Here is a 22,554-nt window from a genome sequence, read left to right as displayed (position 1 = left end):
GGAAGCAGTGAAATCTAGGCACTCAACATGGTAATATCTACAATGCTGTTTTACTAGAAAGGAGTAAAAACAGGAAAACATAACCCAGAGCTAGAAGAAGAATCAGTCAAAAACAGATCTAGAAATGGCAGATTATGCAATTTAAAACACCTATTTAACACACAAAAAATAAAATACCTAAGAATACAGGTAACCAAGGAGGTGAAAGATGTCTACAAGAATTACAAAGCACTGCTGAAAGAAATCAGAGATGACACAAACATGGAAAAACATTCCTTGCTCAAGGATAGGAAGAAGCAATATTATTAAAATTGCCATACTGCCTAGAGCAATTTATAGATTCAACACTATTCCTATTATACTACCGATGCCCTTCTTCACAGAATTAGAAAAGAAAACAAAAGTATTTTAAAATTCATATGGAACCAAGAAAGAGCCCAAATAGCCAAGGCAATCCTAAGCAAAAAGAACAAAGCTGGAGCCATCATGCTATCTGACTTCAAACTATACTACAAAGCTACAGTAATGAAATCAGCATGGTAGTGGTACAAAAACAGACACATAGACCAATGAACAGAATCAAGAGCCCAGAATTAATGCCACACACCTACAATCATCTGATTTTTGACAAAGTCAACAAAAATAAGCAATGGGGAAAGGACTCCATATTCAATAAATGGTGGTGGAATACCTGGCTAGCCATATGCAGAGGACTGAAATGGGACCTCTTCCTTACACCATATGCAAAAATCAATTCAAGATGGATTAAAGTCTTGAATGTTGTTAAAAGAAAAACTTCAGCCGAATTAAATTTTAAGGAGTTTAATTGAGCAATGAATGATTTGCAAGTCAGACAGCCCCCAGAATCACAGCAGATTCGGAGAGACTCCAAGGATGCCTCATGGTCAGAACAAATTTATAGACTTAAAAAAAGGGGGGAAGTGATATACAGAAATCAGAAATGAAGTACAGAAACAACTGGATTGGGTACAGCTCATCATTTGCCTTATTTGAACACTCAGCAGTGTATGAGTGGTTGAAGTATGGCTGCTGGGATTGGCCAAGACTGAGCTGTTGTTACAGATGCATACTCCTAAGTTAGGTTCTCAATCTTGTCTACATATTAAGTTAGGTTGCAGTTCATCTACAAGGACTCAGATATTGAAGTATGGAGTCCTCAGGTCATATTTAGCCTGCGTTAACAATGTAAAACCTAAAACTATAAAAACTCTGGAAGATAACCTAGGAAATTCCATTGTGGACATAATCCCTGGCAAAGATTTTATGATAAAGATGCCAAAAACAATTACAACAAAACAAAATTGACAAATGGGACCTACTTAAAGAGCTTCTGAACAGCAAAAGAAGCTATCAACAGAGAAAACAGGCAACCTACAGAATAGAAGAAAATATTTGTAAGCTATACATCCAACAAAGGTCTAATATCCAGAATCTATAAGAAACTTTAACAAGCAAAAAAAACAACTCCGTTAAAAAGTGGTTAAAGGACATTGACAAAAGATTTAAACAGACACTTTGCAAGATATAGAAATAGGAAAAAGTGTTCAACATCATTAGTCATCTGAGAAATGAAAATTAAATCCACAGTGAAAGGCCACTATGTACCCACTAAAATATCTAAAATTTTAAAACCTGGACATTGAAAGTGTTCGTGAGAATATGGAATAACCAGAACTCTTCTAAGTTTCTGGTGGAAGCCTAAAATGTATAATCACTTTAGAGAACTCTTACGTGGCTCCTTACATTGCTAAATACACATTTACCACGTGAACTGGCAATTCCTATCTTAGGTAATTACCCAAGAGAAATAAAACATTTTTTCTTTTTCTTTTTTTTTGAGATGGAGTTTCACTGTTACTGCCCAAGCTGGAGTGCAAAGGTGCCATCTTGGCTCACTGCAACCTCCACCTTCCAGGTTCAAGTGATTCTCCTGCCTCAGACTCCCGAGTAGCTAGGATTACAGGCATGCATCACCACGTCAGACTAGTTTTTTGCATGTTTAGTAGAGACTGGGTTTCACCATGTTAGCCAGGCTGGTCTCCAACTCCTGACCTCAGGTGATCCTCCTGCCTCAGCCTCCCAAAGTTCTGGGATTACAGGCATGAGCCACCGTGCCCGGCCATAAAACATTTTTTTACAAAAGGCTTACAAAGGAATATTTATAGCAGTTTTATTTATAATAGCCAAAAGCTGGAAAGAACCCAATTGTCTATCAACAGTGACTGGAAGGACAAATTGTGCTATGTCCACACATTAGAATACCAGTTGGCACTCAAAAAGGAAGAGCTTCTGATCTATGCAACAATGTGAGTGAGTCTCAGTAATTTCATGTGAGTAAAATAAGCTAGACAGAAAAGAACACACTGATGACTACAGGAAATTCTGGCACAGACAAAATTCATACTCAGTGACAGAACTCAGATTGGCACCAACCTGAGGCAGGGACTGGGTACAGGAGTGACCACTGCAGGGGGCATGGATGGAGTCATCAGGGGTGGTCTCTACCTCTCTCTGTCCATGCCCACTGAGCTATACCTGTAACAGGTAGATTTCATTTTGTAAATTGTGTCTCATGAAGTTGATTTGAAAAGCCTACACTGAGAGGCAGTATTTTAACTATTCTGAGATAATTTTAAAATGCAATGTGCCAAAATACACTAATGCTGTGATGCCACTTGTTTTTAAAAGGAGTAAAGAGCTACACACATGCATCATGCACACTTCATTTTGCATAAAGTATCTATGGAAATACCTTCCTCTATCTTAATGCCATTGATGATTCTTGGGATGGATTTTTTTCCTGATTTGATACTAATACTCCTGTGTTGAGCCACAAAGAACTGATACTGACATCTTTTAAAGAAATTAAAATAGAACTCCAAAATGACCCTAAATCAGTTTTAACTTTTTAAAATTTTATTTTATTTTGAGACAGGGCCTTGCCCTGTTGCCCAGGCTGGAGTGCAGTAGCCCAGTCATAGCTCACTGCAGCCTTAAACTCCTGAGTTCAAGTAATCCTCCTGCCTTAGCCTCCTGGGTAGCAAGGACTTCAGGTGCACGCCACCATGCCTGGCTAATTTTTAAAATTGTTTTATTGGTAGAGATGGGATCTCACTATGTTGCTCAGGCCGGTCTCAAACTCCTGGCCTCAAGTGATCCTCCTCCCTTGGCCTCCCAAAGTGCTGGGAGTACCCAGCCAGTTTTCACTTTTAAAATAAATTACATCTTTCAAACATACCAAGCACCAAAATATATCACATTTTATTAGAAATATTTATATTTTCTTAAATAAAAGAAAGGGATTTTTTCCCCTATGCTCTTTGAGCATTTGATCTGTTGAAAGAGTAAACTATGAGTTTACACTTGAGATCTGACACAGGTCTTAAGCAATTTTAAAAGTTTATTTTGTCAAGGTTAAGGATGGCCCATGACACAGCCTCAGGAGGTCTTGACGACATGTGCTCAAGATGATCTGAGTATAGTTTGGTTTTATACATTTTAGGGATACATGAGACATCAATCAATATATGTAAGATTGATTAGATCCAGAAAGGCGGGACAATTCGAAGTGGGGAGGGGGCTTCCTGATCATAAGTAGATAAAAGACAAACAGTTGCATTCTTTTGAGTTTCTGATTAGCCTTTGAGTATGCGATTTACAGGAATAGTCACGCCTTAGTCTGGCTTAGTGAAACAAACAGGGCAAAGGAAACAATAGATATGCCTTTGTCTCACGTGAGCAGAGGGAAGAGTCTGAATTCATCTTTTGTCCACAGGGAATTTCCTTGTGGCAAATTGTGACGGAAGTGTGTAGCTTACCTTTGTAGCTATCTTTTTAGGAACAAAATGGGAGGCGGGTTTGCCTGACAGAGTTCCCAGCTTGACTTTTCCCTTGGCTTGGTGATTTTGGGGTCCTGAGATTTGTTTTCCTTTTACAAAAGCAAGCTTCCGTTAGCGTACTTCATCTACATTCTGTAAATTACTGAGGTGCAACAGTGGAAATGAATGCCTTCAACCTTCCAGATCCTGACATCTTGCAGTACAGTCACGCATGAGCCTCTTAACTGTAGTCAGTGAAACAAGAACTTCTCAGCCTCAGGGCTCTCATGGTCCTACACTGAAGCCACTCAGCTTCTTCGCTCTGCTGATTCCTCATCCAGTGACCAGAGAATACTCCATCTTCTCTGATACACTTCAGAGCTGGAAGAATTATGTGAGCTTTTTTATGACAAGCCCTCCGATGAGTGTATAAATGTCCAGGTGACACTGAAAACATAAAGTGCCATAGAAATGCAAGCTGGCATTACTTGTAGACTCAATTCCCAAGTCTTCTAGAGTTTTACTCATCGGAAAGTCTACAGGCAGCCAGTTCCAACATTTTTGACAAGAACAACAAAATATATTAAATTTTATACTACATATTATAGATACAAAATATATTTATTTTTAAATTTTAAATTCTTATTTCAAGTTAGTATTGAAGTCTGTTAATTGCAGGAAGAAGATACATAACGGAGGTTTGGCCAGGTTTTGTTTAACATCCTTTGGGGCCCAAGGATTTTATAATTTCTGAGATTCTGAGAGTTTAGAGTTTCCCACTCTCAGCATAGATTTTATTTATTAGGAGAAAGAGAGATGATATTGTCAATGAGCATTTCCAGTTCATTTCCTTTGATAGGCTATGCTGTGTTAATGCTTCATTGTGTTACCAAAAAGGGGTCCCGATCCAGACCCCAAGAGAGGATTCTTGGACCTGGCGCTAGAAAGAACTCAGGGCAAGTCCATAAAGTGAAAGCAAGTTTATTAAGAAAGTAAAGGAATAAAGAAGGGCTACTCAATAGGCAAGCAGTGGCATGGACTGCTCGACTAAGGATACTTATAGTTATTTTTCAATTACATGCTAAACAAGGAGTGGATTATTTGTGAGTTTTCTGGAAAAGGGGTGGGCAATTCCCAAAACTGAGGGTTCCTCCCCTTTTTAGACCATGTAGGGTGACTTCCCTACATGTTCCCTTGTAAACTGTCGTGGCGCTGGTGGGAGTGTCTTTTGGCAGCTGACGCATTAGAATTAGTGTATAATGAGCAGTGAAGATGACCAGAGGTCACTTTCATTGCTGTCTTGGTTTTGGTGGATTTGGCCGGCTCCTTTACTGCATGCTGTTTTGTCAGCAAGGTCTTCATGACCTGTATCTTGTGTGGACCTCCTATCTCATCCTGTGACTTGGAATGCCTGACCTCCTGGGAATGCAGCCCAGTAGGTCTCAGCCTTATTTCACCCAGCTCCTATTCAAGATGGAGTCTCTCTGGTTCAAACACTTCTGACAATTGTATATGAGAAGAATGAAATTATAATAAATTTCTCACTTCTATTTAGCAGAATTTTTGATTAAAATATCTTTTTTTATCTTTCAGTGAATAACCCTATACCTTCCAATTTGAAATCAGAAGCAAAAAAGGCTGCCAAAATATTAAGAGAATTCACAGAAATAACTTCCAGAAATGGACCTGATAAGATCATTCCTGGTAGGTAAATAGGATGAGTGCTGTTCATCTCTAAATGTTTTTTTCCTAAGTTGTTTTTTGCATTGTTCAACACTCCATTTTTAGGCAGAAGCCTCTATCAATGCCAACAAGTAGTTCCTCCACCTTTTTTCTCATGGCTGATCCAGGGATGCTCTGGAAACCACTACCTATTCATTACCATTTCTGGTTATTTCCAAAGGGTGTTCACAGCATAACTTGTTTCATGCAAAGGAGATCCAAATGCCAGTTCACTTTGGCAGTGTTACAGACCAACCTCCCTCTTAATCAATCACAACACATGACTCTGAGCTCTGTTTTAAAAATTTGTTATTGATAGAATAATCTTAATAATGATAGTAATTATTTTTGCATTCCTGTCACTTCTCCCATCATGAGAAAACAGTCCTCATAGACCCTTGCTACTCCAGGTGCAAGGGGTCTGGACAGGGCCAACTGCAGACCAGGCAAACCAGCAGGGCCTCTTCCCTCCCTGTCTCTCCCTTTTGCATAGGCTTTTTCTCCTGCCTCCCACCCCGGGGTGCCAGTGCCCTAAACACCATGTGTTCGTGTTCCACTTCAGCTCTCTGCAGCCTTGTCTGTCCTTCGCCTCGCGTGCTGAGGACTCTGCAAGCTAACCTCGCAAACTCACCAGCTAATCTCATACATAAATTTTAACTTTGTGTTTCCTCCTTCCACATAAGACATTTACATTCTCTAGTGGTTTAAGACATTAATCAGTAATTCCCAACACAGATGTGCATCAGTATCCCCTAGACCATAAAAGCACAGTTCTTAAACCTCATTCCAAACCTGCCAAATCAGACTTTTAGTGCAGTGTGTCCAGGAACGCATGTTTTAAATGTGTTTCTCATGTAATTCTTAAGTAGTCAGTGACACATAAGATCGGTCCAGAGGGGAGCCTTTGAAAACCACTATCTGTTCATCAGCACTTCTAGTTATTTCCAAAGGGTGTTCACAGAATACTTGTCTCATGCCAATTAGCCTGGACACTGTTACAGACCAGCCTCCCTCTTAATCAGAGTACATGACTCTGGGTCCTGCATTAAAGAGATAAGTTTAATTTTTCTAAGCCAGATATCTAAAGTTATGTAATAAAACTTTAAATAATGTTTTAAAAATTTGTTATTGTTTTAATAATCTTAATCATGATATTAATTATTGTTGCATTGGCCCGGTGACTCCGCCTGTCTTGAGGAAACAGTGCTTGGTAGAGCCTTGCTACTCCAGGTGCAGTCTGAATCTGCAGCTTGACATCCCCTGGGAGCTTGTGAGAAATCTGGTCAGATGTCACAAATCAGTCTGCATTCCTCCCAAGGTCCCAGTGAAGTACACACACACGCTAGTTTCAGAAGCGCTGCTTTAGAGCTTAAAGAAAACTCAACAAGAAAAACTAGATTTTCAGTATCAGTATTCTGAAGGAGCACCTGTCAGTGGGTGAAGCTCAGAAAAAGAAATTCTGTTTGCATGTTAGTCTAAGTAAGAGATCACCCCAAGGCGTGGGTGTGGCAAAGACAGAAGTTCCACAGCCAACAGAGATCCAGGCCCACTTCTCCTTGGAGTCTGGTGGGGGGCATCATGTTTACATTAAAACAAAGATGCTATTTCATAGGATAAACAATTGCATCTACAAAACATTTAAGCAAGACATCTAGATCTTGAGACCTTCCCAGTGGTGTGTTTGGCCTCCTCTAATGTTAGGATTCTAAGAAGTAAGTGAAACTTAATTTAGCAATTAAATCTATAATCAGTACATTCTATGTTATAAATCAAAAGCTAATTGGTAGATTATTCAGTGATTATTATTATTTTAGTGCCCCTGAATTTGAGTGGAAATCTATAAAAATATAATTGACAAGTGGAATATGTTCATTTTAAAACATGCTTTTGTTAATATCTAGTATTCCCAATAGGGGCGATAGCAACTCTGGAAGCACTGAGAATAGAATGTGAGGAAGACATTCTGCCAACAAGTGGCTGTAAAAACAAACCTGCATGACATATTATACAGCTGTTAATCTTGTTACAATATAATTATAACCTTTTAAATACAAAAATAAAGTACACTTAGTAGACAGCCATCCAGGATGCAACCTTATTTTCTGTAGCTTTTTTATTAAGAACAGCTCCACAAATGTTCTGCATGTGAACTTCATGGTGTTGGATGAATTATTTCTAAGAGTTGGTTCTTAATTTAAACTTTGAAATGGTGGCATAATTACATGAGAATTTTAGTGTTCTCTTGGGGCATCTGCAAAGCCTTTGCTCTGTGTGCTGGAGCCCCATGTCTGACTTCACTTCCTTGGCAGAATATTTGATAAAAATAATAATAAATTAAGCTACCTTAAAATTATATGATAGGCTTCCCTTGTTAGTTTGAACGAGGTATCATTGTGTCACAAATTCACAGAATCCTGTGGGACTGTATTCAGTGGATACATATACTAATAACCCTCATTTTATGTAATGAACATTTCTGAAATGTGAATAAACCAATATTTTTTAATGGAATTATATTATCAGTGTACTAATAGTTAAGTGGTACTCAAATGCTATAGCGGATCATTTTATAAAGTTAAAATGGTTTAACATTGAAAATTACTTAATTTTCTGTTTTGAATCCAACTTCTTAAATTAATACAAGGTTAATTTAGCTACATGGCTTTAAGATCAAAGTTCTAATTCATGCTGCCTTTTCGTAATTTTTAAAGTTTCTCCTTAGTACTATACGGATCTTAATTTCATTGAAAACGTAACTTTTATCTTCTATGTTGTGCACTATATCCTAAATTAATTGAAATTGCCAAAATATTTGCAATACTAGCAGATATCAATAAAATCTCATTCAAATATCTAATTTATTTTGTCAGTTACAGGATTTGAGAATATTTATGATGTTGTGTTTAGCACTGCAAAAATAGCAAACACAAAAAACACATGTGGGAAGAGAGAGGCCTCGTGCCCGTTTGTTGAGTGACTGACTTTTGTTCATTGCTCCTGTATGCCCTGAATTCCTAGGGAGAACCTCTGTGTACACTGACTCTGTTTTATTTATTTATTTATTTATTTAATTATACTTTAAATTCTAGGGTGCATGTGCACAACGTGCAGGTTTGTTACATATGTATACATGTGCCATGTTGGTGTGCTGCACCCATTAACTCGTCGTTTACATTAGGTATATTTCCTAACTCTGATTCTGTTTAACACTTAATCGTCTATCCAGGCACATAGATCAAAATACTTACCTTCCCATTGTTTTCCATGTTAACAGCTCATGTAATTGCGAAGGCTAAAGGCCTTGCAATTCTGTCTGTGATCAAAGCCGGGTTCCTGGTGACCGCCAGAGGAGGCAGCGGGATTGTACTGGCGCGCCTTCCAGATGGAAGTAAGTTGGCGTCTGTTCACTGGAGCAGAGAATCTTCATTCTTTGTTCTGTCTGTTTTCATATGAACACATTGCATAGCGAGTAGGACAGGTTTCCTGCATATCAACTAAAACTTAAGTAATCAGGGCTACTCGACTGAACGTGCAGTTTGGTGTCAGTGAACAAGCCACGGGAACCAGCCTTTCTGTCTCTGTCCTCAAAATATTAGACAAGACACGACACGTAGATCTAACTTTGTTTTGCATGCATTTTGTAATTCTTCCATGGAGCAAATCTTTAAATATGGCAATATGTGCATTTCTTTTGTTTAATATGAATTATTATTCCTCAGCTTCATGGTATGCTACTTTCTTTTGTTTTATGGAAATTGATGTGAAAATAAGGGGCCATGTGTGAACTTCTTTGTTTCTGTGGTAGGTCATAAAAACTGTGACGTTTGAAGAATTTTCCCAAGCCAGAATCATATCAAAGAGCAGTATCATCGGGTTTTACTTTCTGGGATGAAATCTACTACTTGATTCTTCAGAGATGAAATCAAAATATTTGCCATGAATCCCAAGTACTAACATTTATAGTAATATTTAAAATGCACACAGGTGTGTCAAAACCAACTAAAATGTTTTTTATACCAATTTAACATTGGCTGTTCAGTGCACACATTTTCTATTAGTTGCAGTTTTTTAGCATAATTTTATTTTATTTTGAGAGAGCATGGGACACTCACAGACAATAAATATACAATATATGCATTTGTGAAACATGGCCTGGAAATAGCAGTCAGCAGATTCACCATTTAGCAGTCAGCAGATTCACCATTTCTTCCCAAGGTATCCCCACCGTCAGCAAGAACCTCTTCCTTATTATGTGGATCAGTTTTCATAGCTCAGTGTGTGGCTTTGAAAATGAGAAGAAAATAATTCTGTTTTTCTCAAGCATTATCCAAATTTCCATGGGCAGACTTCTCAGCAGTAAAACCAAACAAAATAGAGGCACATTCCAAGGGGGCCCATTGTCAGATGGGACTCAAAGTCTATGAGAAAGTCCCCGCGTGTCTCAGGTCCCCAGCTGCTCCATTGACGGGGTGACTTGCTGACCAAGGGGAGGGACAGCCAATACGAAGCCTTGAGCTCGTCTCAGAGCCCCAGCAAACCTTCCTACTGGTTTCAAAACCTACTTTTCTCTCCCTTCTTCCTGAGCTGCAGCTGCTGACTCTACTGACAGTAATTTCAAAACTGTCCAAATAAGGCACGACACATTCCCCGGGATTCCGGCCAAGACCAGCTGTCTTAACACAGGGACAGTTCCTAACATAGGGAACAAAAAATTATCAGACACTGATTTCTGTAACCTAGACTTCTCTAAGCCTAGGTAGGATAGTTCTGGATATATTCCACCAGTATTCTATTATCTAGCATGGATGGTAGCAACCATTTTCAAAAAGTGCTTTGGCCAGACCATCCCCCCACCAAATTGAAAATGCATTTTTCTAGACTTGTTTAAGGTGACTGTTTCAACATCAAGAAAAATAAGCATATAGTAATCCTAAAATGAGCCATATCATGGCAAATGGAATTACTGTACTAAATGTAATTTATCTTGTTAGAATTTTAACAACCTTGAATTTGTAGCCTATTTCTTGTGCTCAAGCATGAGAGGTGTTAGAATAGTTTTTGCCCTCAGAAATTTGCAGTGGAAACAATTACTATGTTACTGTTAGATAATAAACTCTCTTGAATCCTTCTGATCTCTTAAATCTATGACAGAATTCTAGCTGAAGACTGGAGCTACAGCTAAGTTGTTTTATAAAAGTATTGACAGTTGAAGTTACCAGGTGCTCTGTATGGTTAATGGTTAGGGAACCAATAGTTTGGTCTTAGGCATGTTGGTAGAGAAAGATTAGAGGATGTGGGCTTGTAAGGCTATGAGACTGTTAATGAATATCTAATACTTTTCAAATATTTTCAACTTTTAAAATTACATATTCTTTGTGAAGAACACTTTAAAACAGGGGGAAATACCAAGTCTCATTATTTTAAATAGAAGCACTCTTTAGATTTTAGCATTTTTCCCTCCTATATTCACATGTTGAGGGTGTTTTAATGTTAGGATAACGTTTGTTTGTTTTTTTTATTAGAATGGTCTGCACCCTCAGCCATTGGGATAGCTGGCCTTGGTGGGGGATTTGAAATAGGAATTGAGGTAAGTAGGTTGTGCTTGTCCATACAACTGCCATATCCTCTGAAGACACTTAAGATGCAATCCGTGAAAACTGAGAGGTTTCCTAGTGTTCTTATTGTTACCGTTGGCACCTAGGAAAAATTGTTTCCTTTATTTTCTCAATGAATGTCTAACTAAAGCTATCTGATGGTTCCCATTTTCTTTCCTTTTCTTTCATTAGGAGTAAGGTTTCTTTCATTTGCCATTTTATCTGCTTCTGTCTCATGTACATTTGTGTAACAGGCACATCTCAACACCCGGCCAGCTGTCATTGGCAGTTTATGGACTGCTCATGGCAAAGCCACCCTTCTCCTTCAGTGGACATTGAAATCACGTGGGCAGTGAGTGCATCATCATTTGTGGAAAAATCCAGTTTTACAACATATGATATTCATATCCCTCCAAATTCTTTAAGTAGAGAAGAGCTTCACATTATTTCAGTTTAGAACGTTGCTCCTGGGAGTCTGGCGTCTGTCGGGCGGATGTGCATGCTCACAGAGGTCTCCTACACAGGGATCCTCTTAGGGCTGATGCTCATCATCAGTCTGTCATTTTGCAAGGGACTGGAAATCGAATCTCCTGGTACGCTCAATTCATTTTCTTCTCAAATTTCAGTCCATTTCTTCCTAAACTATCCTTTGTAGATGTGCCCTGTTGACATAGTTTTAAATTCCCTCAGCCTTATTAGGAGGAAGTATTTCTAACTCATCTTTCATCTTTATTCAATCTTTCTTACTCAGTGCTGTATAAATCTGTAGTATAAAAGAAACATATTTCAGTTTTGCTTATCATGACTGCATTTTTGTACCATATGCAACCAAATCAAAGCTTTCAAAACTATCGCCCTCTGGTGGAAAGTGTATTTTCATCAGGGACTGTGGCTTCCCTCCCTCCCCTCTCTTCCCCTTTCCCCACCCCCACCCAGTCCCCTGGCCCTCCCTGTAGAAGGGCCTTTTTCTGTCAACAGATCAGACTGCTAAACTGGGCTGAGTCACAACCCATTCTTCCCACAACCCTCTGGCTCCCTGTGAGGCTGGGGGCATGCTTTGAGCATTTATTTCAAAAATGATGAGAGACTCAGAAATGATGTCTGTATTAAATTTCAATATATTAAAGATCAAAAATTGAGTTTCCATGGTAATTCTTTGAAAAATTTGGACTTTTAGCCACAGGGCACATTAGTAGCCCTGAAAAACAAGTACAAGTAAAATGTGGTCTCTTGATCCGGTAAACGAAATAGAAAGACTTTAAACATTTTATAGACTGATACACAGTATTTTTTTCTTTTCTTTTTTTTTTTTTTTGGAGACAGAGTTTTACTCTTGTTGCCCAGGCTGGAGTGCAATGGCGTGAACTCAGCTCACTGCAATCTCCACCTCCCGATGTCAAGCAATTCTCCTGCCTCAGCCTCCCGAGTAGCTGGGGTTACAGGCATGTGCCACCACACCCAGCTAATTTTGTAGTTTTAGTAGAGATGGGGTTTTACCATGTTGCTCAGGCTGGTCTCAAACTCCCGACTTCAGGTGATCTGCCCACCTTGGCCTCCCAAAGTGCTGGGATTACAAGCATAAGCCACTGTGCCCGGCCTTAGACTGATACACAGTATTATTTTTAAAAGACAATATGAGATAGGGGTGAGCTATGAGAGAGAAGACTGGGTCAGACCGTTCTGGCTCCAGTTCTGACCTGGGTGTTTCCACTCTGTGACGTTAGGAAGTAGCTTTTCTTCTCCACACCTTGGCTTCATCTGCAAAACACAGTTAAAAATAGCCTTATATAAGTCTCTGGGCCTATATTGGTGATTAAATATGGATTTCTACAGTAAAAGCACTTGAAATGACACAAAATATAATTCTATTGTTAATATCTTCTTCATCTTTGCAGCTTATTTAGGCTTGCCATTTACCGAAACTTTTTATTGCAAAGCCTGTCTTTATGACAGTATGGAAATTAACTATGGAATTTCATTTAAATAACATAACTATTAACTTTTAAATGTCAATTTCAAACAGAGATAAGAAGCATCTCCTGGGGATTGGAGACATGAGCTTTAAACTTCTTAACTATGACCTGACTTTGCTTCTCAGAGCCCCATAGATAAGTCTCTGTGTGTAACCGTGAGTGTGAGTGATGTCACAACAGTCGGCTGGTTTTCGATGTTAACAGAAAGCACCGTTTGCTCTCCATGAAGCACTCTCAGATTCTGTCTAAGCCTCCATCCTAACAGAGCACTCCTGCCTGCTGTCTGAATGAGGGAGGGAGTCAGAACAGGAGCATGGGGCATCTAGAGTGGCTCCCTCAGGCTGTTCTCATCACAGCAGGTCTGGTGCCACCGAGACCACGGGGGCTGGAGGGTGGACACGTCTTACCTGAAGGGACCGACCTCTGAGGGCACTTCTGACTCAGGTGACCGGCTGAGTGAGCAACCCCTTCGGGCCTGGCTTCTCCTGGAACTTGCTCCTACCATGCATGTCCTAGTAGCCACAAATAGTAAGGACCAGCCCTGAAGTGGACTGTGAGTACCAGGAGGGCAGAGACTTTCTCAAACTTCACAGCTACGTCCACAGAGACCGAGGAGACACCCATGAATACTTCCTTTCTGTAAAACGGGACAATGACAGGGCCTGTAACCACACAGGATTTTCCTTTCAAGCACATAGAGGGCATGCACGTACTCGGTTCGTACTATCCAGTATTTGTTGAATAACTATCTGCCATTCTATTTTCATTTATGTATTTATTTATTTATTTATTTTTGAGGTGGAGTCTTGCTCTGTTGCCCAAGCTGCAGTGCAATGGAGCAATCTCGGCTCACTGCAAGCTCCGCCTCCCGGGTTCACACCATTCTCATGCCTCAAGCCTCATAAGTAGGTGGGACTACAGGTGCCTGCCACCATGCTTGGCTAAGTTTTTGTATTTTTGGTAGAGATGGGGTTTCACCGTGTTAGCCAGGATAGTCTCGATCTCCTGACCTCGTGATCCGCCCCCCTCGGCCTCCTAAAGTTCTGGAATTACAGGCGTGAGCCACCGCGCCCGGCCATTTTTTAACAAAACTTGTACGCACGCTCGTACGGAATCATTTTCATAGCCATGGAAGGTGGTCGCCATTGCTCTCATTTTATTCGTAAAATAACCAAGCCATGGGAATTCTCCAGTAGGAGGTAGCCAGAGAGTGGCAGATTGGGAAGCATCTGGTCCCACATCTAGGCAGCATGTTATACAAAAGACAGAGTTTCCTGTTGTCTGTCTTGTCTGCACATCCCTCAATGGGGAAAAAAGGAAGGTTCAGGAAAGTTACTTGATCTTGGTTTCACAGGTGTTTGGGTGGTAAAGTAAAGGCCACCTCACTGTCACATTCATCTGCATAACAAGCCATCGTTTTCAGGGCACTATACAAGGTAGGCGAAGTCCACATTATTTTCAATATACAGAGACATTAGGTCTTACCTAAGATCACACAGCTAGTGCGTGGTTGTCAGATTGGGTTCACCAGAAGCGGAGCCTGATACCAGTTCAAGTACATGTGATATACCGAGCCAATGTTCTTCGGGGAAAGAAACTGAAGGTATAAGGGAAGCAGAGTAAAGAAGGGGAAAGGTCCAAGCAAGGCTGTTGCTTAAAGTTCAGTTAAACTCGTCTTTGTCCGTGTTGAAAGGCAGTTCGAGTTACCGACTCAAGATCTGTTTTATTTTAATAGACACATTTACAGCTACATATTCCCTCTAGGCATTGCCCTGGCTGCCTTCCATAAGTGTGGGTATGTTGTGTCTTTGTTTTCCTTAATCTCAAAATATTATCTAATTTCTCATGTGATTTCTTCTTTGATCCATTTGTTATTTAGGAGTGTGTTGCTTAATGTCCACATATTTATAAATTCCCAAATTTGTTTTGTCCTTGATTTCAAATTTCATTCCATTGGGGTCAAAGAAAATACTTTGTATAATTTCAGTCTTTTTAAATGGGTTAAGGCTTCTTTTATGGCCTCACATATAGACACTTGTCCTGTGCAATGTTCCATGTGTGCTGGAGAAGAATGTGTGTTCCGCGTTATTGGGTAAAGTGTTCTCCAGGAGTCCATTGGGTCTAGTTGGTTTACACCATTGTTCAGTTGTTCCATATCCTTGATAATCTTATGACTAATTGTTCTCTTCATTATTAAAAATGGGTTATTTACATATCGAGCTATTTTTGTTAAATTGTCTATGTCTTCCTTCTAGATTGTCAGTTTTTGATTCACGTATTTGGGGCTCTGATATTATGTGCTTATATAAATATATGTATATTACTATGTTTATAATTCTTATATCTTTTTAATTGATTGACCATTTTATCATTATAATATGTCCCTGTTTATTCCTAATTACATTTTTTGTTGTTTTGAGGTCCATTTCATCTAATATAAATATTGCCACTCCCGCTTTCTTATGGTCGCCGTCTGCATGATGCATCTTTTTCCATCCTTTTACTGTCAATCTAATGGTAACTTTGAATCTAAAGCGTGTCTCCTATGGAGCATATAATTGGATATTGTTGTTGTTGTTATTGTTGTTTTATCCATGCCAGTAATCTCTGCCTTTTTATTTGATTGTTTAATTAATTTACATTTAATAGATTATTGATATCATTAGATTTGTATCAGCCATTTTACTTTTTTCTATATCCCATGCCTTTTTTGTCCCTCTGTTTCTACTTTACTGTTTTCAATTAAGTGAATGTTTTGTACTATAGCATTTTGATTCCGTTTATGATTTTTTAACTGTGTTTTTGAGTAATTTTCTTAATGGTTGTTCCAGAGCTTACAATATGTCTTAAATATTTCTAATTCATGGGAACTTGTTTTAATAAGATACAAAAACATTGCTCTCATATGGTTCTGGTCTTTTTTCTCCTTTTTTGTGCTACAACTGTTATCTGTGTTAAATCTACATACGATACACACTCAGCAATTCATGATTACAGTTAATAATTTATATAATTTTATGTTTTTAGAAAACTCAGAGAATAATTGAGAGCAAGTATTTACTCATTGAACTTGCCATTTTAACCTTTTTTATTTACCATGTTTGGTTTGGTTCTATTCCATTGTATCTGTTCAGTCGAGTTACCGTCTGGCGTCATTTCCAAGACAACTTTGCTCCCACCTGACTCTTCTGTATGGCTATTGTCAAGTGTATAATATTTCTATATGTTACAGACTTAACATGTAGAAAAAATTTATTTATTTATTTATTTATTTATTTTATTTTTTGAGACGGAGGTTTTCTGCTCTGATCACAATGCTCTCAGGGCTGGATGTAGGTTTGGATCGATCAATCGTAATGCTCATCTGCAAGCTCCGCCTCCCGGGTTCCCGCATTCTCTCGCGCTTCAGCCTCTCCGAGTAGTGCTGGGACTTCACAGGCCAGTGCTGTTTAACCGTCGCCCAGGGCTAGTTTTTTTGTAATTTTAGTAAGATAAAGTTCGCCGTGTTAGCCGATAGTCTTGATTCCTCCTGACACCTCGTGATCTGCACCGCCTCGGCTCCCAAAGTGCGGGATTACAGGCTTGAGCCACCGCGCCCCGGCCTAACTGGGGTTCCTTTTATGTGATGAGTCATTTTCTCTTGCCCCTTTCAAGATTTTTCTCTTGAGTTTTAAGATTTTTTACAATTATCTATCTGGAGTGTATCTTGTTACATTTATTCTACTCAGAATTTGTTGAGCTTCTTGAGTGTAGATTCATGTTTTTCATCAGATTGAGAATTTTCAGCCATTATTTCTTTGAAAAAATTTTCTGCTTCTTTCTCTTTTTCCTTGCCTTCTAGTACTTATATCACATATGTTGGTGCACCTAATGGTGTCCGAAGTTTCTTGTGTTTTTGTTAATTTTCCTTCACTCTCTTTCTCTTAGTTTTTAAGACTTTCTATTGACCTATCTTCAAATTTACCAGTTCTTTATTTTGCATGCTCAGATCTACCATTGAACTCCTATAGTAAATTAAATTGTTCTTGTTGCTTAATACACTTTTTATCTCCAGAATTTCCCTTTGGTTCTTTTATATAATTTTATGTTTTTATCAATATTCTCTATTTGATAAGATATTCTCATGGTACGTTTTTCTACTTCTTAACCATAGTTTTCTTTAATTCTTTGAACATATTTATGACAGCTGTTTTAAAGTCTTTGTCTGCTAAATCTGATAGCTGGACCATCTGAAAGGCAGTCATTCTCGCCTGCTTCTGTTTTTAATTTGTTTTCTATGTATGGGTCACACGCTCTCGCTTCTTTGTTTGTCTTCTTATTTTTGGTTGAAAATCAGAAATTTTAGATATTATATTGTATCAACTCTGGATGCTCAACCTCTCCCCCAGGAGCCTCTTATTGTTTGTTTAGAGATTTGGCTGGACTGTTTGAATGAATTCTGTACCCCGCTACTGTGAAGCCTCCAATGTTGTCTACGGGCATGCATACAGTTTTCCTGAGATGACAGATGTTCTGACTATCCCTGTCCCGGACCTGTCTGTTAAGCTGTTTGTCTCCCTTGGTATGACACACTGTTGTTAGCCTCCACTAACTGCCTGCTGATTGCTCCATTGTTTCCAACAATGCCCTGGGGACATAAATTGCTCCACAGTTTGATCCAGTTAAAATTGTGCTCCTGTGCACAGGTGGTCTTTGAAGCTCATTTCTATTTCAGGAGGGCTCTTCTTAGCTATCTCTGTCCCTGGTTTTCCCTGATAATTTTCTAGACCACCCGTGGTTTAGCTTGTTGCTGTCATGGAACTGAATACCTCATCTTACCTGTTTATCACCAAAATCATCACCCTTGAACTTCCCCACTCTCTGTTCCAAAAAATTTCACTTCCCTTGGGGAGAGCTTTGGAGCTGCCTGCCCTTGCAGCCTGTCTCTGTCTCTGCCCAGGATCTCTGTGCTGTTGCTCCAGAGCTGGAGGCTGGGGCAGGGGCTCACCTCTCCTGGAGTGACATCCCTGCAGCCTTGGGCGGGGGAGTAGTGTGGCTTGCCTCTGTCAGTGTGGAGCTTTTGCCTCACAGGTGAACTGGGGCCAGAGTGGGTTGGGCCATGGTGCTCCTGAACTGTTGTGCTGGGCTGGAGCCTCCACTTACACATGGGTTCTGGGTGGAGGAAGGAAGCTCCAGACCTCTCAGCTGCTCTTGCCTGGAATGGAGCTTCTGTACATGGAGCTGTGGGAAGAGAAATGCTGGCAGCAAGCCTCTCCTGTGGAGATACTGCAGCCCTGACCAGGGGCTGGGGGAAGGAAGTCTGTGTTCTTGCAAACCCCCTTCCCCAAGAGGAGCTTCCATCAGGCTGACCTGCAGCAGGGCACAGGTTGTAGCTCAAATGTCACCAACTCTCTCTGTCCTTACCAATATTTAATAGTGTTTATTGAATCATTGTGTCTTCATTTTCTTCACTTGCCATTTGCCCTTAGGACAATTTCCAAAAGTGTTAATTTTTAAAATAATTTACCAGTTGTGGTTATTTCGCTCTCGAGAGGGTCTGTGGCCTCTTTATGCCACCATTGGTGTGGCATTCTGATTTGTAGATACATTCTACGGTGGAATGGAGATTCAACTGTAATTGTTAAGTTTTAGCTCTTCTTTTATTAGTTACAAAACATTGAACAAAGTACTTAATCTTCCTGAATCAAATCTGTAAAATAAAAAATTGTAAAGTTGAATAAAATGGTCTTTAAGTACCCCCTTTCCCTTCGGATACTTGTGACTGGCAGCAAAGCTTGCTGGTTCTGGGCTAAAGTTGTGGCACATTGTTTTGTGCCTGGGTCAGTCTCAGTTTTCCTTCGGACACCTCCCACACCTTCTACCTGTCCAATGCTGCAAAACCCTAACATTTGCTCCAGGTTCTTCATCTGACCTTCCAAACACAGAAAGGGATTTGAGTACCACCTTCTTAATTATTTGTGCTATTACCCTAGAATATCTGGGGAGATGCTAACCTATTCGTTGCAGTGGATGCCTTAGGACATTAGAGCTTAATTCTCTTAGAGAATCCTGGTGGAAAAAGATTGCAATCTTAATTGTGTGTGTTTTTTTTTTCATTAGTTATCCTTAGTTTATTATAAAAGAGAAATATGGAAATTATTTACATGATGAAAGATTTCAGAACTTCAGTGGAGTGGGCAGCTTCGTGTTGATGCCATTTCAATAGTGACTTATTTCAGTCTACGTACTTTCCAAGAATGTCACCATCTCTAAATAGGAAAGAATCCTTGTCATCTAGAACTACTTTGGTGCCTCCATATTCTGGCAGAAGAACTTTATCTCCAACTTTTACGCCAACCGGTTGAATCTCTCCACCCTTTCCTTTAGAACTGGATCCAACAGCGACTACTGTTGCTTGCAGTACTTTTCCTTGAGATTTTCTGGAAGCATAATGCCTCCTTTGGTTCCAGTTTCAGCAGCACTCCTTTCAACCAATACTACTCGGTCAAAGAGTGGAAGAAATTTTCTAAACGCTTGTCCTGCCATGACTCCCTCCGCCTCAGACTCCTCTGCTCTAGTGTCATCCTTAAGGTCAGATTGTGTGTTCTTAAGGTCAGTTCTCTTAACTAACAAGATCTAGTTATGCAAAGGATGCTGCTTTGCAGCCCCTGCTGCCTGAGGCTGCTTCTGGATAGCTTACTGCATTGTGCCCTGGTTTCACTGGAGAGTGAATGTCAGACTCATTCTTCCAGGGGCGTAAGTGTAAGTGACCCTAAGCTTAGCCAGAAGGCCGTCATGGGTTAATTTATGTTTGACAATCTCAACCTTTAGACTCCCAGATTCTATAGGGCGGAGAGTTTCCTGTTCTTGGAACATCAGAGGTACTGAATAATGGTCTAAAGTAGTGACTGAATACCTGTATCTGGATTAGGGATTACTTTGGGGAGGGGAGGTTTTGTGGTAAAGAGAGAGATAGGTCAAGAGAGTTGAGATTGTGAGAAGGGAAGATGTGAAAGTCGGTAGTCTGAGGAAAGATAATGCTACATTTCGTTTAAACACCACTAACGGATTCTTTTGGATAACAGTTGTAGCAAAGCCCAAAGCTCAGAAAGTCCTGCTGCTGCCTTGGCTTTGGACCTGTACAGTCCTTTGCTGTGTTTCCAGTGCCAGAGCTCACACTGGGCCATCAAGCCAGAGCAGTCTGGCTCTTACTCAAGATTGGAATTTGAAAAAACAAAATGACTCTGCTTTTCCAGGGAGAATTTAGATGGGCCCTTTCACTTTACTGAAGAGGAAGGTATCTGGGTTACAGTTGAGGATAAATTATTGTTAGATACCAGAGTCCAGTTTTAAGCCCCTAAGAATGGGATGTAAGGAAAAGATCTGTTGTTCCGAGGCATGGAGGGTGTTGCCGGAAGGGCCCTCCACTTAAGCTTGGTTTGCATATTGAGACTGGTCATGCCACACACAAGGAGGGAGGAAAACGTTTATTACCCTTGTAGTGAGGCTTTTAGGGAGAGTGGGGTAGGGAGAGTGGGGCAGGCTCCAAGCCCAGCCCAAGAGTGGCGTGAGAGAACTGCAGGCCGGAGGAGGGAGCCCAGCTTTCTTAGCAGGTTGTCCAGATGTGGGGCTTGAAGGCTGACGGCAGTCAATCATCCAAAAGGCGGTGAGGCTCTGACAGGACGACAGCCCAGGACTCAGCTGTGTGAGTGTGAAGCAGGCTGACCACACGACAGGGAGATGGGGTGGCACCTTCCAAGGAGCTGCTTTCGGGACATTCAGTTGCAGAAAAGAGGGACGTTCTGTCCTGCAGCTTCCCCTCCATGGCAGTTGTGGTTTTCACGTTCTTATATTTAAGAATTTATTTAATTGAAACACTTGCATCTGAGTTATTGTTTTATTTTTTAATTTTATTTTTTGATTTATAGTGGAGTACGTATTTTCCTGGCACTTGTAATAATTTAATACATGCATACAATTTGTAAAGGTCAAATCAGTGTGATTGGGATATCTGTCACCTTAAATATTTGTCATTTCTTTAGGCTGGAAGCATTCAAATTATTCTCTTCTAGCTACTTTGAAATAGTCAATAGGTTGTTGTGAACCATAGTCACCCTACTGATCTCATAAATAAAACACGTCTTATTTCTTTGATCAGACTGTGATATAGTTGAGTTTTAATGCAAACTTCTAAAGAAGTCTATCAAATACTTACAGGGTTTTCTGAGAGTGCTGTCCAAACGTATTGTTCAGCTGATCCCGATTCCTGCAGGAAATTTGTCTTGCTCCTTCTTCTAGCTAATTGGTGGTGTCACCAAAAAACACAATGTTATCTTATTCTTATTTCAAAAGAACTAAAGAGAGATCAGACCAAAAAAAAATCAAAAAAATTTTTTTCCTTCAGCTGCCTCTCATAGCTTGGCCTTACTTAACTGTACCATGATGCACCAAGCCAAAGCAGAACATAAGAACCAGTGTAGCTACAAGGTCATGGGTAGAAATGTGTATTTTCTGAGTGTGTATGTGGCAAGTATTCTGCAAGGCAAATTTGTTATCTAACAATACATATAAGATGCAGGTTATACAATCATTGGCGAAAATGCTTAACTTTGCATAAGAAAAGCTAAATAATTATCTGTCATTCAGCACCATAATCCTCAGAAATTGTCTATATGTAAAATAAAATGAGCAGTTGGCAAGCGTCAAGCTGAAGCATCCTGTGTGGGTCAGCTGTCTGATAGACTTAGTTTGTCCTACAGATCTTAAGTGTATTTTATTTCATAAAATGATTCAAGTTGAACATTATTAAGAACATGCTTGTATCAGGAACTCTCTTAGGGCCTTTCAAGTATAATCTCATTTGGCTATAACAGGATTTTCTGTCACTCATATGAAAACGTTGACTTGAGAGCACTGATTTGATTAAAATGTGAATAACTGTAATGAAGGCATATTTTAAACACAAGTCTGCTTGACCTTTGCGTGTTGTATTGAACTGATTTCAATTCATCCCTTAACAGCCTTGAATGTGTGCCGCTATTATTACACCCATTTTCCAGAGCTCAATGATTTACCCAAGGTCGCACAGCATGCAAAAGGGAGTCGTGGAGTTCCCACCTAGCTAGTTTTACTTTTGAACCCAAATACTGAGCCCCGTGCCAGCACTCTGTCAACTTCCAGGTGCACCTGACACCTCTATCTGATTCTGACGATCGTTCCATGAGGTATGGGTCCTGGTAAAGCAAATATTAAACACAGAGCGGTCAGAGACACAGAGGCTGGTTAGAAGACCACAAGGTCCACAGCTCTCGAGAAACAGAGCTGGGATGGACATTGGTTCTCCACACCCAGGAATGCCCTGGCCCATCCTGCCTCCCCTGACCCATGCTGCCTCCCCTGGCCCATGCTCCCTCCCCTGACCCGTGCTCTCTCCCCTGACCCGTGCTC

General features: G+C 40.0%; 1 protein-coding gene and 1 pseudogene across 9 annotated transcripts in view; one reads left to right on the top strand and one right to left on the bottom strand.

The window, feature by feature from the left end:
- SH3YL1 (SH3 and SYLF domain containing 1) overlaps positions 1-22,554 on the top strand; it is a 51,192-nt gene that overhangs the window by 6,347 nt on the left and 22,291 nt on the right. For all 9 annotated transcript variants that reach the window (XM_017860298.1, XM_017860294.1, XM_017860291.1 and 6 more), the window contains 3 exons: positions 5,433-5,543; positions 8,836-8,949; positions 11,084-11,148. In XM_017860298.1, coding sequence (XP_017715787.1) covers positions 5,433-5,543; positions 8,836-8,949; positions 11,084-11,148 — 290 coding nt within the window. The remainder of the gene's footprint in view (positions 1-5,432; positions 5,544-8,835; positions 8,950-11,083; positions 11,149-22,554) is intronic.
- On the bottom strand, positions 19,343-19,653 carry LOC108520794 (10 kDa heat shock protein, mitochondrial pseudogene; annotated as a pseudogene).

Source organism: Rhinopithecus bieti, unplaced genomic scaffold (assembly GCF_001698545.2).
Source record: "Rhinopithecus bieti isolate Rb0 unplaced genomic scaffold, ASM169854v2 scaffold_51905, whole genome shotgun sequence".
NCBI lineage: Eukaryota > Metazoa > Chordata > Mammalia > Primates > Cercopithecidae > Rhinopithecus > Rhinopithecus bieti.
Note: the sequence above shows the minus strand (reverse complement) of the source record. Positions and strands in the feature narration are given on the sequence as shown.